Source organism: Apium graveolens, chromosome 4 (genome assembly GCF_009905375.1).
Source record: "Apium graveolens cultivar Ventura chromosome 4, ASM990537v1, whole genome shotgun sequence".
Lineage (NCBI taxonomy): Eukaryota > Viridiplantae > Streptophyta > Magnoliopsida > Apiales > Apiaceae > Apium > Apium graveolens.
The window spans coordinates 8,690,099-8,714,851 of NC_133650.1; the positions used below are offsets into that span (position 1 = coordinate 8,690,099).

The window sequence follows — 24,753 nt, forward strand, 5'->3', positions numbered from 1 at the left end:
GCTTCTTTCTGCCATTCAAGTAACAACATTCTTAAATCATCATCGCCTAAGCGGATCCCCAGGCGATCTTTCAAAGCTGTGAAGCCCCGCTGCTGATTCTCTGGCATCGACTCTGCCTGTCGGCGTTCTTCGAGACTACGTCCAGACCGGTGCGGATGGGTGGCTCCCGGGTATCTGCCCGTAGAATTTCCCGACCATCAGCATCTTCTTCCAATAGCTCAATGATTGGGGACGTGTCATTGATATAGTCCAGGCGCCGAGGGGTTATCGGTACACGCCCTCCTTCGGTACGGTCATGGCCGACTGAGGCATCCCTATCAGTCACGGGTGCTTTTCCAGGTGCATGAGTCTCACGGCCGCGGCGAAGACCCCTCCTGGCCTTGCGCCGCTCTACCGTGCTCAACCTTGAATCGAAGCCGTTCAAAGCATCGCCCATGCGATACAGTTATTCCAGTAAGTCGGCATTGCTGATGAGCACCGGCGGCTGTCCCCCAACATCCGGTGTGGGGCGATCAGTCATTGGAGGAACATAGGGTTCATATTCATAGCCGTGATCATAATCTTCTTCAGAACTTCTGTCATAAAAACTTCCATCACGATATTGAGACATCTTTCCTCCCAGATGCAGATCCTGTTCAACCCTCCTTCTAGCACCAATTTGTTGACGGAGGAATTTGGTAACAACAAAATTTGAGGTTCGTGGCCGGAAACAAGATCTGTGACGGCGGTTCTTCGTCGGAAACGTGAATAGTACCCGGTGGATTTGACGAACAGTATTCGTCGGAAAAGATGAACAGTATTCGTCAGAAAAGATGAACAGTGTTTGGTGGTGATAATTATTGGGGGCTGAGATTTTTAGGGTTAGTGGTGGCTCCTTTGCGCTCTCGCTTCTGACCCCTTACAATTTGCCTACGTACCTCTATTTATAGGGGATCAAGCCCACGTAGTTCTTGGGGAACAAGAAACCTAATGGGCTTAGATTTCTTATCCCGAGGCCCAGTAGGAAACCCACTGGAAACCGTCTTCTACTAGCTTTAGGAATGTCCGCCGATGAGGCCCAACCACAAAGGCTCAAGGCTCGTCCGCGGCTTCGAGACTTCGCGGATGAGGCATCTCCCTGGTCAAGGATAACCCTCCGCTACCAGCTGTTTCTCTAATCCACGGACGCAGGTATAGTCGTGGTTCACCCCAAATGTTGGACGCATCCTTGTTCCCCGATAAGGAGCCCCTACCAGATTACAGGATAAGTGATCCCAAGCTTTCGGGTGCAAAGTGCAGGATACTCCGAAGTCTCCAAACGAGGACACCCGTTGACTACAGAGACAGAGCTCCCAAAGCACACACCAGATTTCACCCCACATCCCCAATGAGGACACCCATTGACTACAGGAGGAGGCCTTCAGTCCAGGCATACCCCTGGAGGTCTCTGACCACGAACACCGCCTTTCCTGTAGATATGCTACAGGAAGGAGTTCTTCAAAAGAGTACCTGCATCAAATAGGTTAGTAATAACATTCTCCATCTTCCTTGAATCTTCCAGAGAGTTCATCCAAGTAGCATGTCAAAGTTGCATTCACATGTCAAGTAGAAGTTAAGGGCGCGTCCAAACATTCCTGTATGTTGGCGCTGCCCTGTGTCTTCAGCCTTTGATCTCTTCCTATGTCATTCTACATCATAGGGCGCGCCCTAAATTATTTATCGTTAGGGCTTGCTCTAATTCTGTCCAAGCCAAAGTGTGGGTATGTCAAGGCAATCATGTCCGTGTAATCCGTCCAAGGAGTCTTCCTTACCTAGGGCGCGCCCTAAGGCTCACCACAGGATAGAGAATTCCTCTCCTCCTTTTCAATAATTGGGCGCGTATCCTCCATCATGCTTGAGGGCGCGCCTTTAAGACATGATAACCACAACTGTTAATCAGCTACTCAGTCAATGGGGTGCAATCTTAGGGCGCGCCTTCTATTTGTGGAAGGTCAATCTTATCTTTTCCTAGATTTCAGGCGCCTCCTCTTCAATTCTGCTCATTTTATTAATCTTAATCTTAATATTGTTTATACCAATTTTTGGGCATAACAATTAGAATTATATACAATTGTATAAAATCAAGTATTAATTTTAAGAATAAATATCATATGTTTATCATATATATACATATTTTTATTATTAAAATTAATATTTAATTATGATTATTATTTATGTCTTATATTTTGTGTCATGTCGTGTACTCAAATGACATAAAATCGACACTAAATTTCAATTTTGTACAATCATGTTCATGTACTTTCGTGTCGTATATTAAAAAGGTACTAAACAGAAAGACTAAATTTTTGTGTCGTGTAAATTGTGTTTTTTCCAAAATTGATAGGTCTAGCTTTGTACGAGGAATTAATTATAAAATACATATTTAATTATTTTCATGAATGTTGTTGGGAGAAATCCGTAACAACACGAATTCGAAGGTTACTGGAATCACGGAGCAAATTATGTTAATTTCAGGCTATTTTCATGAAGAACGTGAAGAACACGGGATGAAAATTGATGGGTGTTATAGCTGATCTTGTTCGATAATTCTTAGAATGCCAGAGGAATAATGTTTATTCTCTCTTAATTTCAAACTATTGATCATCCGTAAACAAGAGGCCTACGTACCCTTTTATAGGGGTTCAAGCTACACCTAGTTCTTGGAGGACAAGTTACCTAGACGGGATAGGGTTTGGCCCGGTCCATCAAAACCCATGTTCGTTGATCGTTGGATAGTTCATAATAAGCTCATATTATTCCATGGCCCAAACTCAATTAGGATGTAATAGGTTGTCATGGCATTAGGCAAAGTTAAGTGAGTATTGTTCGGTATGCATCCGGATCGTTCTCCGGGACCTGATGGTTTCAGCCCTGGTTTTTACCAGAAATTCTGGAGTATTATTTTCGTAGACATGTTGAATTTGGTGCAGGATTTCTTCTCTCAGGGCAGACTGGAGAATGAAATTGGTAATACAAATATAGCTTTGATCTCGAAGGTCAAGAACCCAGCAACAATGAGAGATCTGAGGCCTACTGTGCAATGTGACTTACAAGGTGATTTCTAAAGTACTATCAAACAGATTGAAGTCAATGCTAAACATGCTTATCTCTGAGAACCAAAGTGCCTTCATACCAGGAAGGTTAATTACTGATAACATTATGGTATCATATGAAGTCATGCACTTCATGAAGCATAATACTCAAGGAAAGCTGGGATGGATGGCACTCAAATTAGATATTAGTAAAGCCTATGACAGAGTGGAATGATGTTTTCTTCAAAAAATGTTGAAGCAGATGGGACTCGAGAATAATGCCATGAAGCTGGTTATAGAATGCGTTCGCTCAACACGTTATCAGATCTGTCATGCAGGTAGGAATTTTGGCTCAATAACTCTTACTCGAGGATTAAGGCATGGTGATCCGATATCCTCATACTTGTTTCTAATCTGTATGGAGGGTTTGTCAATTCTATTACAGGAGTATGAAAGGAGAAATTATCTGACGGGAATTCAAGTAGCTAGAGGTGCTCCTCGTTTAACTCATATGTTTTTCGCAGATGATACGTACATCTATTGTAAAGCTCAAGTGGATCAAACAAATCACGTGATTGAGTTGTTTAAAATCTTCGACTGTGCATCATGCCAAAAAATTAATGCAGATAAATCTTATGTATTTTTTTCTCGTAATACAGACCCGGAAGTGAAAAACGTCATATGTATTATGCTGCAGTTTAAAGAAGTTGATAGTAATACAAAGTACTTGGGCCTCCCAAATACTCTAGGTAGCAACAAAAATGTGATGCTGAGCTATTTGAGAGAGAGGTTGAAGGATAGGTATCAAGGGTGGAGAAAAAAAGCTTATCTAAGGGAGGGAAGGAATTGCTCTTGAAAATGGTCGCTCAAGCTTTACCAAATTATGCCATGAGTACTTTCTTATTTCCACAACAACTATGTGAAGATATGGAGAAGATTATGAATTCGTTTTGGTGGAAAGGGTCTACAACGGGTATAGGTATTCACTGCTACGTTGGGACTCAATGTGTGAGAGAAAATCTGCTGGTGGTTTTGGGTTCAGAAAATTACAGAGTTTTAACATCGCACTCCTAGGAAAGCAGGGATGGAGACTTCTAACAAACACGGATAGTCTAGTGAGCGAGATTTACAAGGCAAGATATTATCCAGAGGGTTCATTTCTGACTGCAAAAACTGGAGGCAACCCCAGCTACATTTGGAGGTCGATAATGGAAGCTCAAGTCTTATCAAAACAAGGTGCAGTACGTCAAGTGGGAACAGGCAGCACGATTAACATATTAAACGACCCTTGGCTTCCTGACAAAGATCCATATGTCCATACAGTTCATAAAGCCTTGAATCATAACACATCGAATGTCTTAATGAACTCAGAAAGTAATAGTTGGGATACCGACTTGGCGAGGGATATTTTTGTTGAGAGGGACGTAAATCTGATTTTGTCCATTCCTCTGAACAATGCAGTTGCGGACACATGGTATTGGAGATTCGAAAAGCTGGGTCACTACTCAGTAAAATCGGCTTATATTGCAATTCGGGACTACACATGCACAAATAGAGTTGAAGATAATTTCAATTGGAAACAAGTGTGGGATCTACAAATTCCACTCAAAGTAAAAAACTTCATATGGAGAGCGATTACAAATGTGCTGCCAACAAAAGATCAACTCCTGATTAAGCGGGTCCCAGTGCTAGTAATGTGCCCAGTCTGCAATATGGAAACAGAAACGACACTTCACTCTTTAGTCAGTTGTCCTTTTGACAAATTGTGATGGGAATCACTAAATAATACAAATCGCAGCACGTATAATTGTTTCAAACAGTGGTTTGCTAATACAGTGCAAAGTCTGGAGAAGAAGGCTATAGAAGAGATGATCATGGTGTGTTGGGAAATCTGGAAGAATAGGAATGCGATCATTTGGAAACAATATGGCTCAGAGTTTTCAGAGGTATGTAAGTCGGCAAAACTCCTATCTTAATCAATGGAAAACTGCTCAGGATAAGTCATTTAGTAATTCACTTGGGTTCATGACTCAACAGGACGGTTTAGAGCAGTGGGTGCGACCACTGGATGGAATGATTAAGATCAATGTCGATACAACGATTTTTGAAGACACTAGCAAGTATTGTTATTCTATGATAGCTAGAGATGGTGCAGGTGAACTGGTAACAGCTACAGCCAAGTGCAGATCAGGGACAATCGTTCCGGAGATGGCTAAAGCAATAGGAATCAAGGAAGCTGTTAAGTTGGATAAAACACGAGGTTACTCAACCAGCTATAGTTGAATCTGATTGTCTTTCAGTGATCCAGGAAATAAGGTGTTTTACTGTCAACTTGTCATACCTTGGTAGGATCATTGATGAATGCAAAGCTCTACTTAGTGATCTGAAAAACCGACATGTGGTTTTAAACTTTGTTAAGCGGTCTGCGAACAATGTGGCTCATTTTTTAGCGAGACACAATAGTTCTATTGTTGATCGTCAATGGTACGGGGGGAATATATTCCCAGAACTCTACCAAGCAATTTGTAATGATTTGAAGTTTTAATGCAAAATTTCCTTCTTGACAAAAAAAAATGTTAAACATATATGTTAGGCAAAAATGAAAATGTTAAACATATATTTACATTAGAATTATATACAATTGTATAAAATGAAATATTAATTTTAAAAATAAATATCATATATATACATATTTTTATTATTAAAATTATTATTTAATTATGATTATTATTTATGTCTTATATTTTGTGTCGTGTCGTGTAATCAAACGACATGAAATCGACACTAAATTTCAATTTTGTACAATTATGTCCATGTACTTTTGTGTCGTATATTAAAAAGGTACTAAACAAAAAGACTAAATTTTTGTATCGTATGAATCGTGTTTTTTCCAAAATTGATAGGTCTAGCTTTGTAAGAGGAATTAATTATAAAATACATATTTAATTATTTTCATGAATGATGTCGGGAGAAATTCGTAACAACACGAAGTCGAAGGATACTGGAATCACAGAGCAAATTATGTTGATTTGAGGCTATTTTCAGGAAGAACGTGAAGAACACGGGATGAAAATTGATGGGGGTTATAGCTGATCTTGTTCGATAATTCTTAGAATGCCATAGGAATAATGTTTATTCTCTCTTATTTAAAACTGTTGATCATCCGTAAACAAGAGGCCTACGTACCCTTTTATAGGGGTTCAAGTTATACGTAGTTCTTGGAGGACAAGTTACTTAGACGGGTTAGGGTTTGGCCCGGTCCATCAAAGCCCAGGTTCGTTGATCATTGGATAGTTCGTAATAAGCCCATATTATTCCATGACCCAAGCCCAATTAGGTTGTAATAGGTTGTCATGGCATTAGGCGAAGATATCTCGTTGGTGAGGCACGAGAACACCTAGAGTCGAGCCCTCACATGCGACCCCTTAGAGTCTGGTCATGTGATGTGAACCCAGAAATATGTAAGTAGTGTTGACCTCGATGAGGTCCTTCCAAGCGTAATATAGTCCCGATAGATTTCCATGATGTGCCACAACAGGGTCATGTAGCCATAAAGTGTTGTAATAATATTCCTTGTACAGTTGACATGTGATCGTGGACTCACACTTGTCTCTTCAAGTCTCTTAAAAATATGAGGTGAGGACTCCCCTCTTGTTAATATGGGGACATGATACCCATCAAAATGATATGGTGGTAGGCCACCCCTCGTAGTAATATGGAGTCATGCATGATATGAGGAGAGGACTCCCTTATTAGTGATATGAGGAGAGGACTCCTCTCTTAGTGATATGAGGAGATGACTCCCATCTTAGTAGTATGATGAGAGGACCCCCATCTTAGTAGTATGAGGAGATGACTCCCTCTTAGTGGTATGAGGAGAGGACTCCCCTCTTAGTAGTATGACGAGAAGACTCCCATCTTAGTGGTCTGAGAAGAGGACTCCCCTCTTATTAGTATGAGGATGACTCCCCTCTTAGTAGTATAAGGATGACTCTGTTGGGTTTCGAAGACATAAAACGCAGCGTGTTAGATATATTTGATAATGTCATGACTAATATGTTTTATGTTTAGATTTCAGATCTTATTTGAACAGAACAAATCAGTACTTAACTGATCAGTACTTATACTGGAAGTCAGAACTTAAGGGATATCAGTACTTATGTTATCAGGAGATAAGCATCAGGAGATAGATATCGGAACTTAAGTGCTGAAGGACGATCAGATAAGGACAGTAGCTGATTAAAGTTAAGAAGATCAAGATAAACATAAGAAGAGATATGCATGAAGAAGGAATTTCGTGAAGAATGGAATACTTGGAATAGAAGATATCTGATTGATATATTTTAGGAAGCAGAATTATATTCCATATCAATTAGCGATTATCTTGTAACTGTGTAGTATATAAACACAGACATAGGGTTTACACTATAAGTGTTATCATTATAGAGAATATTATTTACTGTAACCCTAGCAGCTCTCGTGATATTTTGTTCATCACTGAGAGATAACAGTTCCAGATTGTAACAGAGTTTATTGTTTCAATAAAGTTTATTTTTTGTTACATAAGTTCTTGAAGTTTGATTTGATTGTAATAAACACTGTATTCACCCCCTCTACAGTGAAAGTGTGACCTAACACAGCGGATAAACGTAAATAAAACAAAAATTTCGAAACCCAAAAACAGGATCCATGTATAATTATGGGCAGATTATGGAGATAACGAATCATACCTTTCAAGAGCTTAACTTTCACGAACTCAACGGAGATCCTAGCTATCACGCTTTGTGTCTACCTCTCGGAGAAACACCTCTATGGTATCCACACGAGCACCTTCAAGAACGTCTCATGAACTTGACTACGGAATGGATGTACTAGCCTCCTTCTTGACGATCTGAATTGCCTCTGCCTCTCTTTGCTGCTAGGGTTTTCTCAAAAACGTACAAGCATCTTTAAGCTATCATTATGTATTTATACTGGCTGATTAAAAAGGCCCATAACAACAAAGCCCAACCCTAGTAGGTATTGGATTAAATAATAAAAATGAATTTCTATTATTTAATTAATAACTAAGTCATACTTAATTATTATGGGCAAAAACATTCCTTTTAATTCGAATTTATATTATCTCAATTAAGTCTTACTTAATTATAATAAAATTCAAATAATCATCAATTAATTTAAATCCATAATTTAAATTAACTATTCCATTAAGTGCTCTATTTGTGCGACCCTATAGGCTATTGTTTAATTGGCAATAATTTTATTCTCTAATAAAATTATAAACAATGAGCGGTATCTAGTAATACATCATTGTTACCCAATTAAACAACAATTAAATCGTGATTAGATAAAACCTTTCATGATTAATGTTTTTTGTGTAATATAATCCCTTTAACCATACATATTATAGATTAAACTCGAGGCATGTATTTAGTCATCCTCTTCAACATTTAATCCGGGTTTACTTGATCCATGAGTAGATTATCGAGACAAATCATTATTTGAGCATGGCCATAGCTTTTATAATCTCACTCAATCAAGAGGCCAATAATATCTCTCCTAATTATAGGAGGGTTAAATCCTTTATCTATCATTCATATTTCTCATACGACTCATGATATGCCCGATGTCCACTTTTATCATCACCCGATCAAAAGTAACTTTTAATGTAGTCAAAGTATATTAATCCTCGTATAGAAATATAATGATTTCAAGTCAAAGGATCGTTACACCATTATCACTGTGAGTCTTTCTTATGACTTTATTAAACATGAAGAATCTCACTGTGGGTCTGTCCAGTACCATGTACTCTCACATGTACCTATGTATTGACTTTAGTATCCCCATACTTATAACCAATGAGATGTGGTTATCTTGTCAAACAACATACTAGTCTATCTATGTATTATTATTAGTCCTATATAATAATACTCGACTAGGGACCTTTAAGAATATGATATATTATATAATCTCAAGTTCAAGTCATGTACTTAAACTATACAATTTGTATCATGATTCTAAGGACATTTATTATGCTAACAAAATATCGCAGTAATTAAGGTCATAATAAATACATTTATTGAATGATCAACTGACATAAAGATTATAAAAGAATAATGTATTGCCTCTAGGGCACCTACACTAATAATCTCCCACTTGCACTAGAGCCAATCACCCATATATCTAATACCCATGGAACTAGTGTGACCATCGTGCTTCTGCTGCTGACAAGCCTTTGGTCAGTGGGTCTGCAATGTTATCATTTGTGTGTTACATATGTGTATATCACCCCTTTCATTAATCTCTCGAATAAGGTGAAATCTCCTGAGTATATGTTTAGCCCGGGAGTGTGATCTAGGTGCTTTAGCCTGTGCAATGGCTCAATTATTATCGCAGTATAGAATCAATGGGATCTGCGATCGATGGAACCACTCCCAAATCAGAAATGAACTTTCGAATCCAAACGGCCTCCTTAGCTGCTTCACAAGCTGCAACGTACTCAGCCTCCACTATAGAATCAGCTACTGTTTCTTGCTTTGAACTCTTCCAGCTTATAGCACCTCCGTTTAGACAAAACATAAAACCAGACTGTGATACAGTATCATCTCTGTCTGTTTGGAAACTTGCATCGGTGTAACCTTTTACAACGAGTTTCTCTTCTCCTCCATACACCAAGAATGAATTAGTTCTTTTCAGGTACTTAAGAATATTCTTAACTGTCGTCCAGTGACCTTCACCCGGATTAGACTGGTATCTGCTCGTCATGCTCAAAGCATACGAGACATCTAGGGCGAGTACATACCATTGCATACATGATAAATCCAATTGCTGAAGTATATGGAACTTTATTCATGTGGTCCTTCTCATCCAATGATTTCAGACACTGGTCCATAGAGATCGTTATCCCTTGAGACACGGGGACATATCCCCTTTTTGCATTTTGCATTCCAAAATGATGCAAAACCTTATCAATGTATGTGCTCTGACTTAGACTGATCATCCTTCTAGATCTTTCTCTATAGATCCTCATTCCTAGAATGTAGGATGCCTCTCCTAAGTCTTTAATGGAGAAATTGCTCCCTAACCAAGTCTTAACAGCCTTTAGAGAAGGTATGTCATTCCCCATTAGTAGTATATCATCAACATATAGTACTATAAATGCCACATAGCTCCCACTGACCTTCTTGTAAATACACGGTTCATCTTCGTTTTGAACAAAGCCATACTCTGTGACTATTTCATCAAAATGGATATTCCATCTCCTAGAGGATTGCTTCAATCCATAAATGGATCGACGCAATTTGCATACCTTGCCAGCATTCCTTGGATCGACAAAACCCTCAGGTTGTGTCATGTACACATCCTCTTCAAGGCTTCTATTAAGGAAGGCTGTTTTGACATCCATTTGCCAGATTTCATAATCATGGAATGCTGCAATGAAAAGTAAAATCCTTATAGACTTGACCATAGCCACTGGTGAGAAAGTTTCATCATAGTCAATACCATGAATTTGTTTGAAACCTTTTGTAACCAGCCTAGCTTTATAGGTCTGAACATTTCCATCCATGCCCTTTTTCTTCTTAAAAACCCATTTGCACCCTATGGGTTTTACCCCTTCAGGTGGATCAACCAAAGTCCATACTTGGTTTTCGTACATGGAATTTATCTCGGATTTCATGGCTTCAAGCCATCTCTTAGATTCTGGACTGTTCATAGCATCTTGGTATGTGAGAGGCTCATCTTCATCTATGAGCATCAAATCACCACACTGAGTCATGAGAAATCCATATCTCTCTGGCTCATGGCGAAATCTACCAGATCTACGAACAACATATGTTTGTTGAGCATTATCATTATTCTGCTCTTGTTCCACTTCAGGTTCAATGCTATTTTGCGGTTCTCGATCTTCATCGAGATCTATAGTTCTCCCACTGTTTCTTTTGGAAACAAAATCTCTTTCCATGAAGACAGCATCTCGAGCAATAAACACTTTCTGCTCAGAAAGATTATAAAAATAATACGCCTTTGTTTCATTAGGGTATCCTACAAAAATGCACTCTTCGGATTTAGGTCCAAGCTTGTCAGATTCTTGACGTTTCACAAACGCCTTACATCCCCAAACTTTCATAAACTTCATGCCTGACCGTTTCTCCTTCCATATCTCATATGGAGTCTTTTGAACCTTCTTAGTAGGAACACGGTTAAGTGTGAAAGCCGTTGTTTCTAGAGCGTAACTCCAGAAACTAATTGGAAGATCTGCATGACTCATCATCGATCGCACCTTGTTGTTCCTGGCGGAGTGAGTTGTGATACAATACCACACTCTTTCAAATACTCTCTAAATTCGGTGCTTAAGTATTCACCCCCACGATCGGATCGTAAGATCTTCATACTTGCATCTCCGCCAATTTGCTTCTCTACTTCAACCTTGTATTCTTTAAATTTTTCAAAAGAATCGGATTTGTTCTTCATAAGATATACATATCCATATCTACTGAAATCATCAGTAAATGTTATGAAGTAGTAGTAGCCTCCTCTAGCCATTACACGTATTGGGCCACATACATCACTATGTATTAGCTCCAGACGTTTAGTGGCCCTTTGACCCTTACCAGTGAAAGGGGCTTTAGTCATCTTACCAAGCAAATAAGATTCGCATTCTTGGTATGATTCAAAATCAAACTTATCCAAGTATCCATCCTTATATAATTTGGATATGCGTTTCTCATTTATGTGGCCTAGACGACAATGCCAGAGGTATGTTTGATTTGAGTCATTCATTTTAAGTCGTTTGTTTTCTATATTACAGACAGGGTTATCTAAATCAAGAACATATAAACCATTAAATAAATGCGCAACACCTTAGGTTAAATCATTCAAAGCAAAAGAGCAACTGTTGTTCTTTATTGTAAATGAAAAACCTTTCTTGTCCAAACAAGAAACATAAATAATGTTTCTGCGAATCGCAGGCACGTAAAAACAGTCTTCTAGTTCTAAAACAAGCCCAGAGAGCATATATAAATAATAAGTCCCTACAGCTAAAGCAACAACTTTTACTCCATTGCCTACTCTTAGGTCCACTTCTCCCTTAGCCAAAGTTCTACTTCTCTGCAGGCCCTGCACATTTATACAAATGTGAGAAGCACTTCCAGTATCAAATACACAAGATGTAGAAATAGACAAATTGACTTCTATAACATAAATACCTGATCCAGAAATCTGAACTGCTTTCTTTTTCTTCAGATCCTCCAAGTAAATTGGACAGTTTCTCTTCCAGTGACCATCTTTCTTACAGTAGTGACATTCACCCTTGGCCACACCACCTTTAGGCTTTAAAGCCTGTTTGGGACCTGACTTTGGCTTGGGTGTAGAATCAGATCCAATCTTCTTCTTACCCTTCCATTTGCCCTTCCCTTTGGCCTTACCTTTATTTCCCACCATCAGTATGGGAGCAGGTTCAGCTGTCTTCATGTTGGTCTCATATGTTCTCAACATATGCAACAATTCAGTAGGTGTTTTGTCAAATTCATTCATATTGTAGTTCACAACAAACTGAGTGAATTTGTTGTTCAAAGAATTCATGATAAGGTCAATACCAGTTTCCGGACCTAATCGGGAAACCTAAAGTTTCAAGGTACTCAATGTAACCAATCATCTTCAGAACATGTGGGCCAACTGGTTCACTCGCCCCTTATTTGCAATTAAAAAGTGACTTACTCGTGTTGAACCTTTCTTGACGAGTTTGGCTTGCAAACATGCTTTGCAAGTGCTCATTGATAGTATATGCATCCATATGCACATGCTGTCTTTGAAGCTCAGCACTCATAGTTGCCAACATAAGACATGCAACATCATTTGCATCATTCTCATCCCTTGTGCGTGCTGCTCGTTCATCAGCAGTAGCACCCTCAGGAAGGGGGCCTGGAGGAGGAATATCAATGACATGAAGCTTGCGCTCGTGCCTGAGGACAATCCTCAAATTTCTCTGCCAGTCTAGGAAGTTGTATCCTCCTGTCAGCTTGTCCTTCTCAAGGACTGAACGTACGGATAGTGTGTTTGTGTTGTTTGCCATTACTCAGTATCTACAATAATAAAAGTGCAAAATAAACATTAGATTGTCTGAGTTAAAATTTATGTTCATATGATTATGATATATTCATAATATATCTCCCACTATTTTTTTATCAAATTAATAGCCCTAACTATTAATTCGGAAAGTATATCCCATAAATCTTTCTAGTGAGCCAAGATCCATATTTCGTCATGTTCTAAGTCAACCACTGGTATCCTTAAAACATGATTATTTAGGTAGACAACAGTTGTCAATTATATCATATATAATTCTTGGATAATTTGGTGAACAACTAATTGATCTTATCTATCTAATAGATTTTTAACCAAACTCTATGCTTCTAAGTTCATAATAGTTGAATATAACTGTTTATATTCACCTTATTATGATGACTCAGTTAAGTTAGACCCAATGATACAACGTCCGAATATAACCATTTATATTCATCGCATTTCACCATGATAGATAGGAGTCCCCTGCCACTGACAGCCCTTCCCCTTATCGATCTAGGATTTAATGAAGTGTTCATTCATTGGAAAGCATCTGATTAAAACTTAATATTTTTACTTAGGGATTTTTAATTTAGAACGATCATGATCCCATCATAAAGAGATTCCCAATTTTTCCTTGAATAAAATATTTCAAATCAATACTCGTCAATGGTTTGATTTCCAGGTAGTGGAGGAGTCACATCGGTCTCGCTTAAAACCCACAGCCTTACAAGTTCTATGAACCCGTTGTTGACAAAATCGCCCCATGTCAGAAATAAAGAAAATTCGTATTTTATTCCGTGTTTCATAAACATGAGAATCTCATGATCGTTTGTTAATTTTAAATCTTGAGTCGTTACAGATTTTATCTTGTTTAAAGGCATGGCATGGGTGATGTATCTAATACATACATGTATCATTAATCTAATTAAAACATGCATTTTCTACTCTACACATACTATGTATACATCATATGAAAAGTGTGTAAAGTAAACGTGCAATAGTTATGGCCCAATCCTATGTGATCTTTTCAGGCTAATGAAAAGATCAAGGTCAGTCTATGGTGTAAAAATAACTATTACATATGTCTTCTTTATTGCTTCCATTGTCTCCTTGGCCTCCATAGGATGCCTCCTCTTTCCCTTGTCCTTCTTGGATGTTACATTAAGAATTATACTAATGAACTTACAAAAGAACTCGAGTTACATTCGAGATAAAACAACTACAAATTAAAAACGACATGCAAGTCGTATTTATTACAAACCAAAAGAATAAACCATTACAACTAAGGTCTTAAGTCCATACCTATGCACCATGCTCAAGTAACCATTAAAGAACATGATAGATCATATAAAGATGACATACTAGCAAAACATGTATCAGAATACTATTCCAGAAGCATGTATCAGTATACACACGATCCATATCCCAGTTACCAAAAACATGTATCAGTATACATATTTTAAGAGATCGCATACATATGAGTTATGGCAGATCTTAAACATACCAGTATCATCATATAGATCATTAACAGATTCATCATATCATTCATATAACATAAATGTTATCATGGCAGACTCATATAACATAACTGTTATCATGGTAGACTCATCACACATGCATACTTGTAAAAATAAAGTAAACAGGTAACCAAATCAGCCCCTTATACACGTAGCTCTAATACTATTGTTGGGTTTCGAAGACATAAAATGCAGCGGATAAACGTAAATAAAACAAAAATTTCAATACCCAAAAACAGGATCCATGTATAATTATGGGCAGATTATGGAGATAACGAATCATACCTTTCAAGAGCTTAACTTTTACGAACTCAACGGAGATCCTAGCTATCACGTTTTATGTCTACCTCTCGGAGAAACACCTCTATGGTATCCACACGAGCACCTTCAAGAACGTCTCACGAACTTGACTACGGAATGGATGTACTAGCCTCCTTCTTGACGATCTGAATTGCCTCTGCCTCTCTTTGCTGCTAGGGTTTTCTCAAAAACGTACAAGCCTCTTTAACCTATCATTATGTATTTATAATGGCTGATTAAAAAGGCCCATAACAGCAAAGCCCAACCCTAGTAGGTATTGGATTAAATAATAAAAACGAATTTCTATTATTTAATTAATAACTAAGTCATACTTAATTATTATGGGCAAAAACATTCCTTTTAATTCAAATTTATATTATCTCAATTAAGTCTTACTTAATTATAATAAAATTCAAATAATCGTCAATTAATTTAAATCCATAATTTAAATTAACTATTCCATTAAGTGCTCTATTTGTGCGACCCTATAGGCTATTATTTAATTGGTAATAATTTTATTCTCTAATAAAATTATAAATAATGAGCGGTATCTAGTAATACATCATTGTTACCCAATTAAACAACAATTAAATCGTGATTAGATAAAACCTTTCGTGATTAATGTTTTTCGTGTAATATAATCCCTTTAACCATACATATTATAGATTAAACTCGAGGCATGTATTTAGTCATCCTCTTCAACATTTAATCCGGGTTTACTTGATCCATGAGTAGATTATCGAGACAAATCATTATTTAAGCATGACCATGCTTTTATAATTTCACTCAATCAAGAGGCCAATAATATCTCTCCTAATTATAGGAGGGTTAAATCCTTTATCTATCATTCATATTTCTCATACGACTCATGATATACCCGATGCCCACTTTTATCATCACCCGATCAAAAGTAACTTTTAATGTAGTCAAAGTATATTAATCCTCGTATAGAAATATAATGATTTCAAGTCAAAGGATCGTTACACCATTATCACTGTGAGTCTTTCTTATGACTTTATTAAACATGAAGAATCTCACTATGGGTCTGACCAGTGTCATGTACTCTCACATGTACCTATGTATTGACTTTAGTATCCCCATACTTATAACCAATGAGATGTGGTTATCTTATCAAACAACATACTAGTCTATCTATGTATTATTATGTCCTATATAATAATACTCGACTAGGGACCTTTAAGAATATGATATATTATATAATCTCAAGTTCAAGTTATGTACTTAAACTATACAATTTGTATCATGATTCTAAGGACATTTATTATGCTAACAAAATATCGCAGTAATTAAGGTCATAATAAATACATTTATTGAATGATCAACTGACATAAAGATTATAAAAGAATAATGTATTGCTTCTAGGGCACCTACACTAACAGACTCCCCTCTTAGTAGTGTGAGGAAAGGACTTCCCCTCTTGTTGAGAGGTGGACTTGATCCCTGTCTTGTTGAGAGGTGGACAAGACTCCCTTCCCGATTGAGAGGTGGACAAGACTCCAATCTTGTTGAGAGGTGCACATGACCCCCTTACTGCTGGAGAGGCGGATAAGACTCACCTCCTAGTAAGAGGAGGGCAAGACTCACTTTCTTGTAAGAGGAGGGCAGGACTCACCTCCTAGTAAGAGGTGGACATGCCCCCTTCCTGTTGGAGAGACATACATGACTCACCTACTAGTAAGAAATGGGCAGGCGTCACCTCCTAGTTAGAGGTGGACATGACTATACTCCTTTATATATTCCCACGTGTCATCATGCGAAGTCGTGGTCAACATACGGTACATGGTCCCGATCCATATACAAATTAGGAGAGCTCTTCCATATTCTTGAGCTTGTTTATTAAGCCCAATATTATTAATAATTCTTGTAATAGGCATGTTTAGACCCCATGTCCATATTTGGGCATAACAACTACCCCCCGATTTCATGTTGTCATTATGAATGCAATGTGGAATCAAGAAAGTATTATTCCTCCTTGAAGTGACGTATGGGAAAGGTCCAGTTACTACGTTGAATGTGCATCTAAACAAGAAGCCTTTCCGAGTGAGGAGCCGAAGAAGTGAACCTTTGTTGGGGGATCACCTCCAAATGATTGCTCAAACTGATTACCAAAGTAGGGCAAGGACTCTAGCCTTCTTTCACCGTCTTCTAATGCAGTAGCTCAGACATAGGCCAATTTAAGGGTGTTATGCGTGATTGACGTGAATTCTTGGTCTATTGATATTGTGGATAATAACGTTGTGATCATAGAGCTCAACTTTGGGTGGGATCTTTTTCACATAAGCTCTACGCCGTAAAAAGATTCTATATTGATTACTTCTAACTTCGGACTAGAGAATGAGGTTTACATCAAGGACTTGAGGAGGGATCTCCGCAAGTCAACCAAAAAGTTGAATGATTTGGAGAGGTCTTGTGATTTTTAGGAGCACAATTTTGATATCTTTCATACCGGTCTCATACCGCAAGATATTGACTCTAAACTTGCTTCATACACGATGGTTAGTTGGCCTCACATTATTGAAGATTGGCTATTAGAGAATAGAGCATTTTATCTTCACCTTCTTGTAAAATATATATTACAAATAAGATCCTTATAAAATTATTGTGAGCTCTTATCGACCTCACATAGAGGACAATGTCCCTACCTTCATGACTCATGCAAGAAGACGCCGAATCATAAGTGTCAGCCTCAAGAGACCCGCGTTGTCTCGTGCAGATCATAATGTTTTTTGAATTTTTTAAGTGCTTTAAGATAACTGATCGAGTCTTCAAATAATTCTCCTTGCTGACAGATTGTCTTTAGCACATACATTGAGATCGATTCATAATGTATGGACTTACGGAATGGCCTATCATCAATCGTCAACGGGGTCAAGAAGTCTCATATTACAAGATTCCAAATTTGCGGCCTCATGTCACTAGATGTTGGCCTTGCCCTACAATTTTTAATATCATGTTGGAAGAGGTGTTTCGGTAGTACCACCACCCCCGATTCTTTGTTATAATTAGAGATGCGACAAGGAATCAAAATATTATAGTGCTCTTTTTGTGCTATTTGAGTTAACACCATATGTCCAACATTATCACTACCCAATTGATCTCTTCAATGTTGTCCCGGGGACATGAGGCCTCATCAACGCTACCCCGGGGTGATTGTCACTAATGTCTTCGTGTAATTTATTTTTAAGTAAGTTCCCTCTAATCTATCCATACACCTCAGTATCGGTGTGTTGAAACCTCCCTTGTAGAACCTTGTCATAAATAAGATAGAATGTCGTTTGATATCTGATAGTTCATGTTTCCATCCTATTTTGAGGTAAATTCTCCATTTTGACATAGTCCCGGAAAGGGTCATCAATGTAGGCCCCGGGGTCGCTATCTTTATGGTAAATTTATCAGACACGCTAGCCTTGACTTGAAATTTCATGGAAAATATTTCCAAGTAGTACGGCCTCTCTTTGAGAGCTCAACTTTATCAATGCATCTGCCTTTTGATTCTAATCCCTTTGGATGGGCTCACCCTACCTTTATTGAAGAACTTGAAGAGCCTTTCACAACAAATATGAGGAGTCACTAACATGAAATCATTGTAGACATTGCGATCAACTACCTTCATCTCCAGAGCTAGCTTGAGGATGTTAATAAGAGCCTCATTAATATATAGGGCCCACCAGGGGTACATTTGGCACGTTCTCAGAAGGTTCCACTCCTCTTAGGGTCGCTATGAGTTCCCTAGCGTCATCCTTGGAATGAGGCGGGAACTCAAGCATGAAGTTATCAATGTTTGACCCTTCAAAGTGCCTTCAGGCTAATATGCCACATCAAAGTGCCCTAACTCCATAATTTACTTGAGAGGGGAGGACCTAGGTGTGCCTTGATTTTTGGGAAGCCTTTTCATACTCATGTCGCATCAACGCTTCCTCGGGAATAAGAGTTCATCAACAGTCAATTCAAGTCTTCATAATAGTTCAAGTGTGGTGGGTTCCCCAAATCTTCTTCTAAATCCTTCCATTGATGAGGGTCGGGGCTTCTTCCAGGAAAGTAAGGCTAGCGCACCTGTTAGAGTGGTGAGCTCGAATCCCTTGAATAGGTGAGCCTGAATCCCTTAAGTAGGTGAGCTTGAATCCTTTGGAGAGGTGAGCCTAAATCCTTTAAGGTGAGAAGAACATGAAGTTTTTAGAGAGGTGAGCCTTATTTCTGCTGGTGAGGAGTTCTCGAATTACTGAGAAAGATGAGGAGAGCCTGAATTCTGCAAGAGCGAGCTGAAGTGCATAACTCATCACTGTTACCCAGTTAAAAAGACACATAAGCGCTCTTAAACTTTATAGCATATAAAAAGTAACTGTAGGATTTTATCTATCACAGAAGCATGGTAAAACATTTTTCTTGATATAAAATCCATATAATACGCATACAGATCATGATTTAAATCGAGGGATCGTTTCTAACCTTTAAAAGCGATCCAAGAACCACGAGCGGAGATCCTTAGCAGCTGCTCTCAAGTATGAAGCACTCCACCCGTATCCACCAAGAAATCGATGTAATGGAGGAGGAGGAGGTGGTGGAGAGAATTAGGGTTTTGAAATTTTTAGGTTGAGGCAAAATAAGGGTTTATAATAGTATATTTATAGGCAAAATTTTCAGCTGAAAATTTTCCCATAAAATATTATTATTATTAACCCTTTATTCTTATTAACCTATTAACTAATAATTAAAACACCTTTTAATTATTAATCCTTTTTCTAAACACTTTAGAAATAATTCTCTCACTTAATTTAATTTCCAAAATTAAATTCTTAATTAATAATATTAAGAACTTTTCTTAATTAATTTATAATTAATTAAATCTCATTTAATCAATTATTAAATTTGCTAATTAATTATTTATTTCACAAATAGATAATTACCAGCCATTATTAATTAATTCCTCCACCATTAAATCATTCTTTTTTATGGTGTGACCCTGTAGGTTCAATATTAAGCCGGTAGTAGAAATAAATAATAATAAAACTATTTTATCATTATTTATATAAATTCTCTAATTCATTAAATATGATTAATTAATTAATCATATTTATTCTACATCGTGAGGGATACTTCTCAGCATATCGCGACTATCCGGATAATACGAATTCACTGCTTAGAATACCAAGAACCCATTCAGTGAGTAGTTACCGTACAATCAATTCTTTCCACCCTGCAATGTCACGATTAAATATAAGGCATGGAACTTGTGTCAAGCCTATCTTATTTAATCATTTGCTTTCCCATTCACTATGCTTAGTTCTATTTAATATAAATTAGAAACTCCTTTCTAATTTCATTCACTCTGGCCAGAGATTCCTGAACTAGCATAAGTGGATCAGCATTGAACATTCTCTTCCTTCACTGGAAGGGGTAGATCCTTTATTGATCATACACTATCTCCGTGTACAAATTCCTATACCCAGTAGAGCCCTTATAATTGTCCCTGGAGACTAAGAACTAAACCAAAGCATAGTTCAGTGTACACAAGATGACTATGATGACCTCAAGTCTAAGGATACTTGTACAACTATCACTATGTGAACAACTACTGATACGTGAGTGAACTCCATCAGTTGTTCAGCTGTGTGAGTCATGTTCAGTGAACTTATTCTATAATAAGCACCTACATACTAGCTTTAGTGTCACCACACAAATGTCTATGAGAACAGACAGCCTTCATAATGAAGCAAGCATAGTATGTACCGATCTTTGCGGATTATTAATTACCAGTTAGTAATCCTATGACCGGGAACTATTTAAGTTTAGAGTTATCATCTTTTAGGTCTCATTATTATGATCTCATCACAATCCATTAAAAAAGCTTTACTCTAAACTGTGGTGTATCTTATTTAAACACTTAAAATAGACAGAGTCCGCAATAAAAAACAAAATAAGTCTTTTATTAATATCAATAAAATCAAAACAGATTACATAAAAGTTATTCCTAAATCCTCATACATGATTGGACTTAGGACACATCTCTTTCAATCTCCCACTTGTACTAAAGCCAATCACTTTGGTATCTAATAACCATCTTGTCTTTATGACGATCAAAGTGACTTTGAGAAAGTGGCTTTGTTAAAGGGTCTGCTATGTTGTTATGTGTGTCAACTCTCTCGACGTTGACATCTCCTCTTTCAACAATCTCCCTAATCAGATGAAACCGCTGCAGGACATGTTTGGAATTTTTATGAGACCTAGGTTCCTTGGCTTGTGCTATTATTGCGTTGTTATCACAATACAACACAATAGGCTCTTCAACGCTAGGAAAAACTCCCAACTCAGAAACAAATTTCCTCATCCAAACGACTTCTTTTGCAGCCTCACTTGCAGCTATATATTCTACTTCCGCTGTGGAGTCAGCAGTTGTAGACTGTTTGGAACTCTTCCAACTAATCGCACCACCATTCAGAGTAAACACGTACCCTGACATGGATTTGCTATCACTTTCTGATTGAAAACTAGAGTTAGTATAACCCTCTATTTTCAACTCAGATTCACCACCAAAAACAAGAAAAATGTCCTTAGTCCTTCGCAAGTACTTAAGGATGTTCTTCACTGCTTTCCAGTGGTCTTCACCTGGATTGGACTGATATATGCTCGTCACACTAATTGAATAAGCAACATCAAGGCTAGTACACAACATCGCGTACATGATAGATCCTATTGCTGAAGCATAAGGAATCTTACTCATACACTCTCTTTCCTCAGGTGTCTTAGCAGACATTTTTTCGGAAAGGGACACTCCATGGCTCATCGGTATGAGACCTCTTTTGGAGTTTTCCATGCTAAACCTTTTAAGCACTTTCTGGATGTATGTACCCTGGGTAATACCTATCATTCTTCTAGATCTATCTCTATAGATCTTCATACCGAGAATGTAGGATGTTTCTCCCAAGTCCTTCATGGTGAAGTTCTTTGATAGCCATACTTTGACTGATTGCAGCATCGATATATCATTTCCTATAAGAAGTATGTCATCTATATACAATACAAGAAATGTTACCGCGCTCCCACTAACCTTCTTTTAGACACATGGTTCATCTATGTTTTTGATAAAACCAAACTCTTTGATTTTCTCATCAAAATGGATGTTCCATCTACGAGAAGCTTGCCTTAAACCATATATGGTTCGCAGCAGCTTACATACTATGTGTTCTTTTCCCTTGGAATGAAAACCCTCTGGATGTATCATATACACTTCCTCCTCAAGTTCCTCATTGAGGAAGGCCGTTTTCACGTCCATTTGCCAGACCTCATAGTCGTAGTAAGCAACAATCGCAAGCAAAATCCGAATTGATTTTAACAGAGCTACAGGCGAAAAAGTTTCATCAAAGTCAATCCCTTGCCTTTGTTTGAATCCTTTTGCCACGAGCCTAGCCTTATAGGTCTCCACCTGGCCATCTGCTCCAATCTTTCTTTTGTATACCCACTTGCACCTAATAGGCTTAACACCTTCAGGTGCCTCAACCAGAGTCCATACTTGGTTGGTATACATAGATTCCATTTCGGATTTCATGGCACTATGCCATTTCTCTGAGTCAACACTACTCATAGCCTCATTATAGGTCACAGGGTCGTCATCATCAATGATTGACAACTCATTGTCATTCTCAATGACAAAGCCATAATACCTCTTAGGTTGGCGAGACACTCTCCCTGTCCTACGAATGGGCTGTTCCACAGAAGGTTGTTCAGTCTGAACAGGTGTTTCCACTTGATCCGTAGTAGTTTGTGCTTCTTGAACTTCATCAAGTTCAACTTTTCTCCCACTGTTTCCTTCAAGGATAAACTGCTTTTCCAAGAAGGCAGCATGTCTGGAGACAAACACCCGATGATCGGTGTAAAAGTAATACCCCAAAGTCTCTTTAGGATATCCCACAAAATTACATTTTACGGATCGAGATTCCAGCTTATCTGGGTCAACTTTCTTGACATAAGCTGGACATCTCCAAATCTTAACGTGTTTAAGACTCGGTTTCCTTTCTTTCCATATTTCATATGGAGTTTGAGGAACAGATTTGGAAGGCACCTTATTCAGTAAATATTCTGAGGTTTTCAATGCATAACCCCATAGGAATACTGGAAGATTCACATCGCTCATCATGGACCGAACCATGTCTAACAAAGTTCGATTTTTCCTTTCAGATACCCCATTCAACTGTGGAGTATATGGAGGAGTCCACTGGGAGACTATACCATTTTCTTTGAGATAATCTAGAAACTCTCCATTCAAGTATTCACCACCTCGATCTGATCGAAGAGTTATAATACTATGTTTGGTTTGTTTCTCCACTTCATGTTTATATTATTTGAACTTTTCAAAGGCTTCAGACTTGTGTTTCATCAAATACACGTCCGAATCTAGATTTTGTTGGATTTTTAATCGCAGCGGAGGCTTGGCAAAACACTTTTACACATATAAAATCCAAATAAAAGCATATAAATCGTGGTAAAAACATATGGATCGATTACTAACCTTTAATAGCGATCCAAAAGTAACGGTCGGAGATCCTTAGCAGCTGCTCCTCAAACGTGAAGCATTCCACCGGTATCCACCAAGAAAACGACGTTAAGGAGGAGGAGGAGGTAGAGAGAATTAGGTTTTCTAAAAACTTTTGGGTTTTTGGGTTAGAATTAAAATAGGGTTTATAATAGTATATTTATAGGCAAAATTTTCAGCTGAAATTTTTCCATAAATATTATTATTATTATCCCATTTATTATTCTCATTAATAATTAAAACACATTTTAATTATTAATCCTTTTTCTAAACACTTTAGAAATAATTCTCTCTCTTGATTTAATTTCCAAAAATTAAATCCTTAATTAATAATATTAAGAACTTTTCTTAATTAATTTATAATCAATTAAATCTCATTTAATCAATTATTAAATTTGCCAATTAATAATTTATTTCACAAATAAATAATTATTAGCCATTATTAATTAATTCCTCCACCATTAAATCATTATCTTTTTATGGTGTGACCCTGTAGGTTCAATATTAAGCCGGTAGTAGAAATAAACAATAATAAAACTATTTTATCATTATTTATATAAATTCTCTAATTTATTAAATATGATTAATTAATTAATCACATTTATTCTACATCGTGAGGGATACTTCTCAGCATATCGCGACTATCCGGATAATATGAATTCACTGCTTAGAATACCAAGAACCTATTCAGTGAATAGTTACCATACAATAAACTCCTTCTACCCTACAATGTCCCGATTAAATACAAGGCATGGATCTCGTGTCAAGCCTATCTAATCTAATCACTTGCTTACCATTCACTATGCTTAGTTCTATGCAAATTAGAAACTCCTTTCTAATTTCATTCACTCTGGCCAGAGATTCCTGAACTAGCATAAGTGGATCAGCCTTGAACATTCGCTTCCTTCACTGGAAGGGGTAGCTCCTTTATTGATCATACACTATCTTCGTGTACAAATTCCTATACCCAGTAGAGCCCTAATAATTGTCCCTGGAGACTAAGAACTAAACCAAAGCATAGTTCAGTGTACACAAGATGACTATGATGACCTCAAGTCTAAGGATACTTGTACAACTATCACTATGTGAACAACTGCTGACACGTGAGTGAACTCCATCAATTGTTCAGCTGTGCGAGTCATGTTCAGTGAACTAATTCTATAATAAGCATCTACATACTAGCTATAGTGTCACCACACAAATGTCTATGAGAACAGACATCCTTCATAATGAAGCAAGCATAGTATGTACCGATCTTTGCGGATTATTAATT

The 24,753-nt window shown here is 37.6% G+C and overlaps 1 protein-coding gene across 1 annotated transcript; it reads left to right on the forward strand.

Moving 5' to 3' along the window:
* The first annotated feature begins 2,849 nt into the window (after nt 1–2,849).
* LOC141718284 (uncharacterized) lies at nt 2,850–5,333 on the forward strand. The gene is made up of 5 exons (XM_074520669.1): nt 2,850–3,072; nt 3,389–3,851; nt 3,976–4,753; nt 4,871–4,996; nt 5,088–5,333. Exons 1-5 carry the CDS (start codon nt 2,850–2,852, stop codon nt 5,331–5,333), a joined length of 1,836 nt encoding a protein of 611 aa, XP_074376770.1.
* The last annotated feature ends 19,420 nt before the right edge of the window (nt 5,334–24,753 follow it).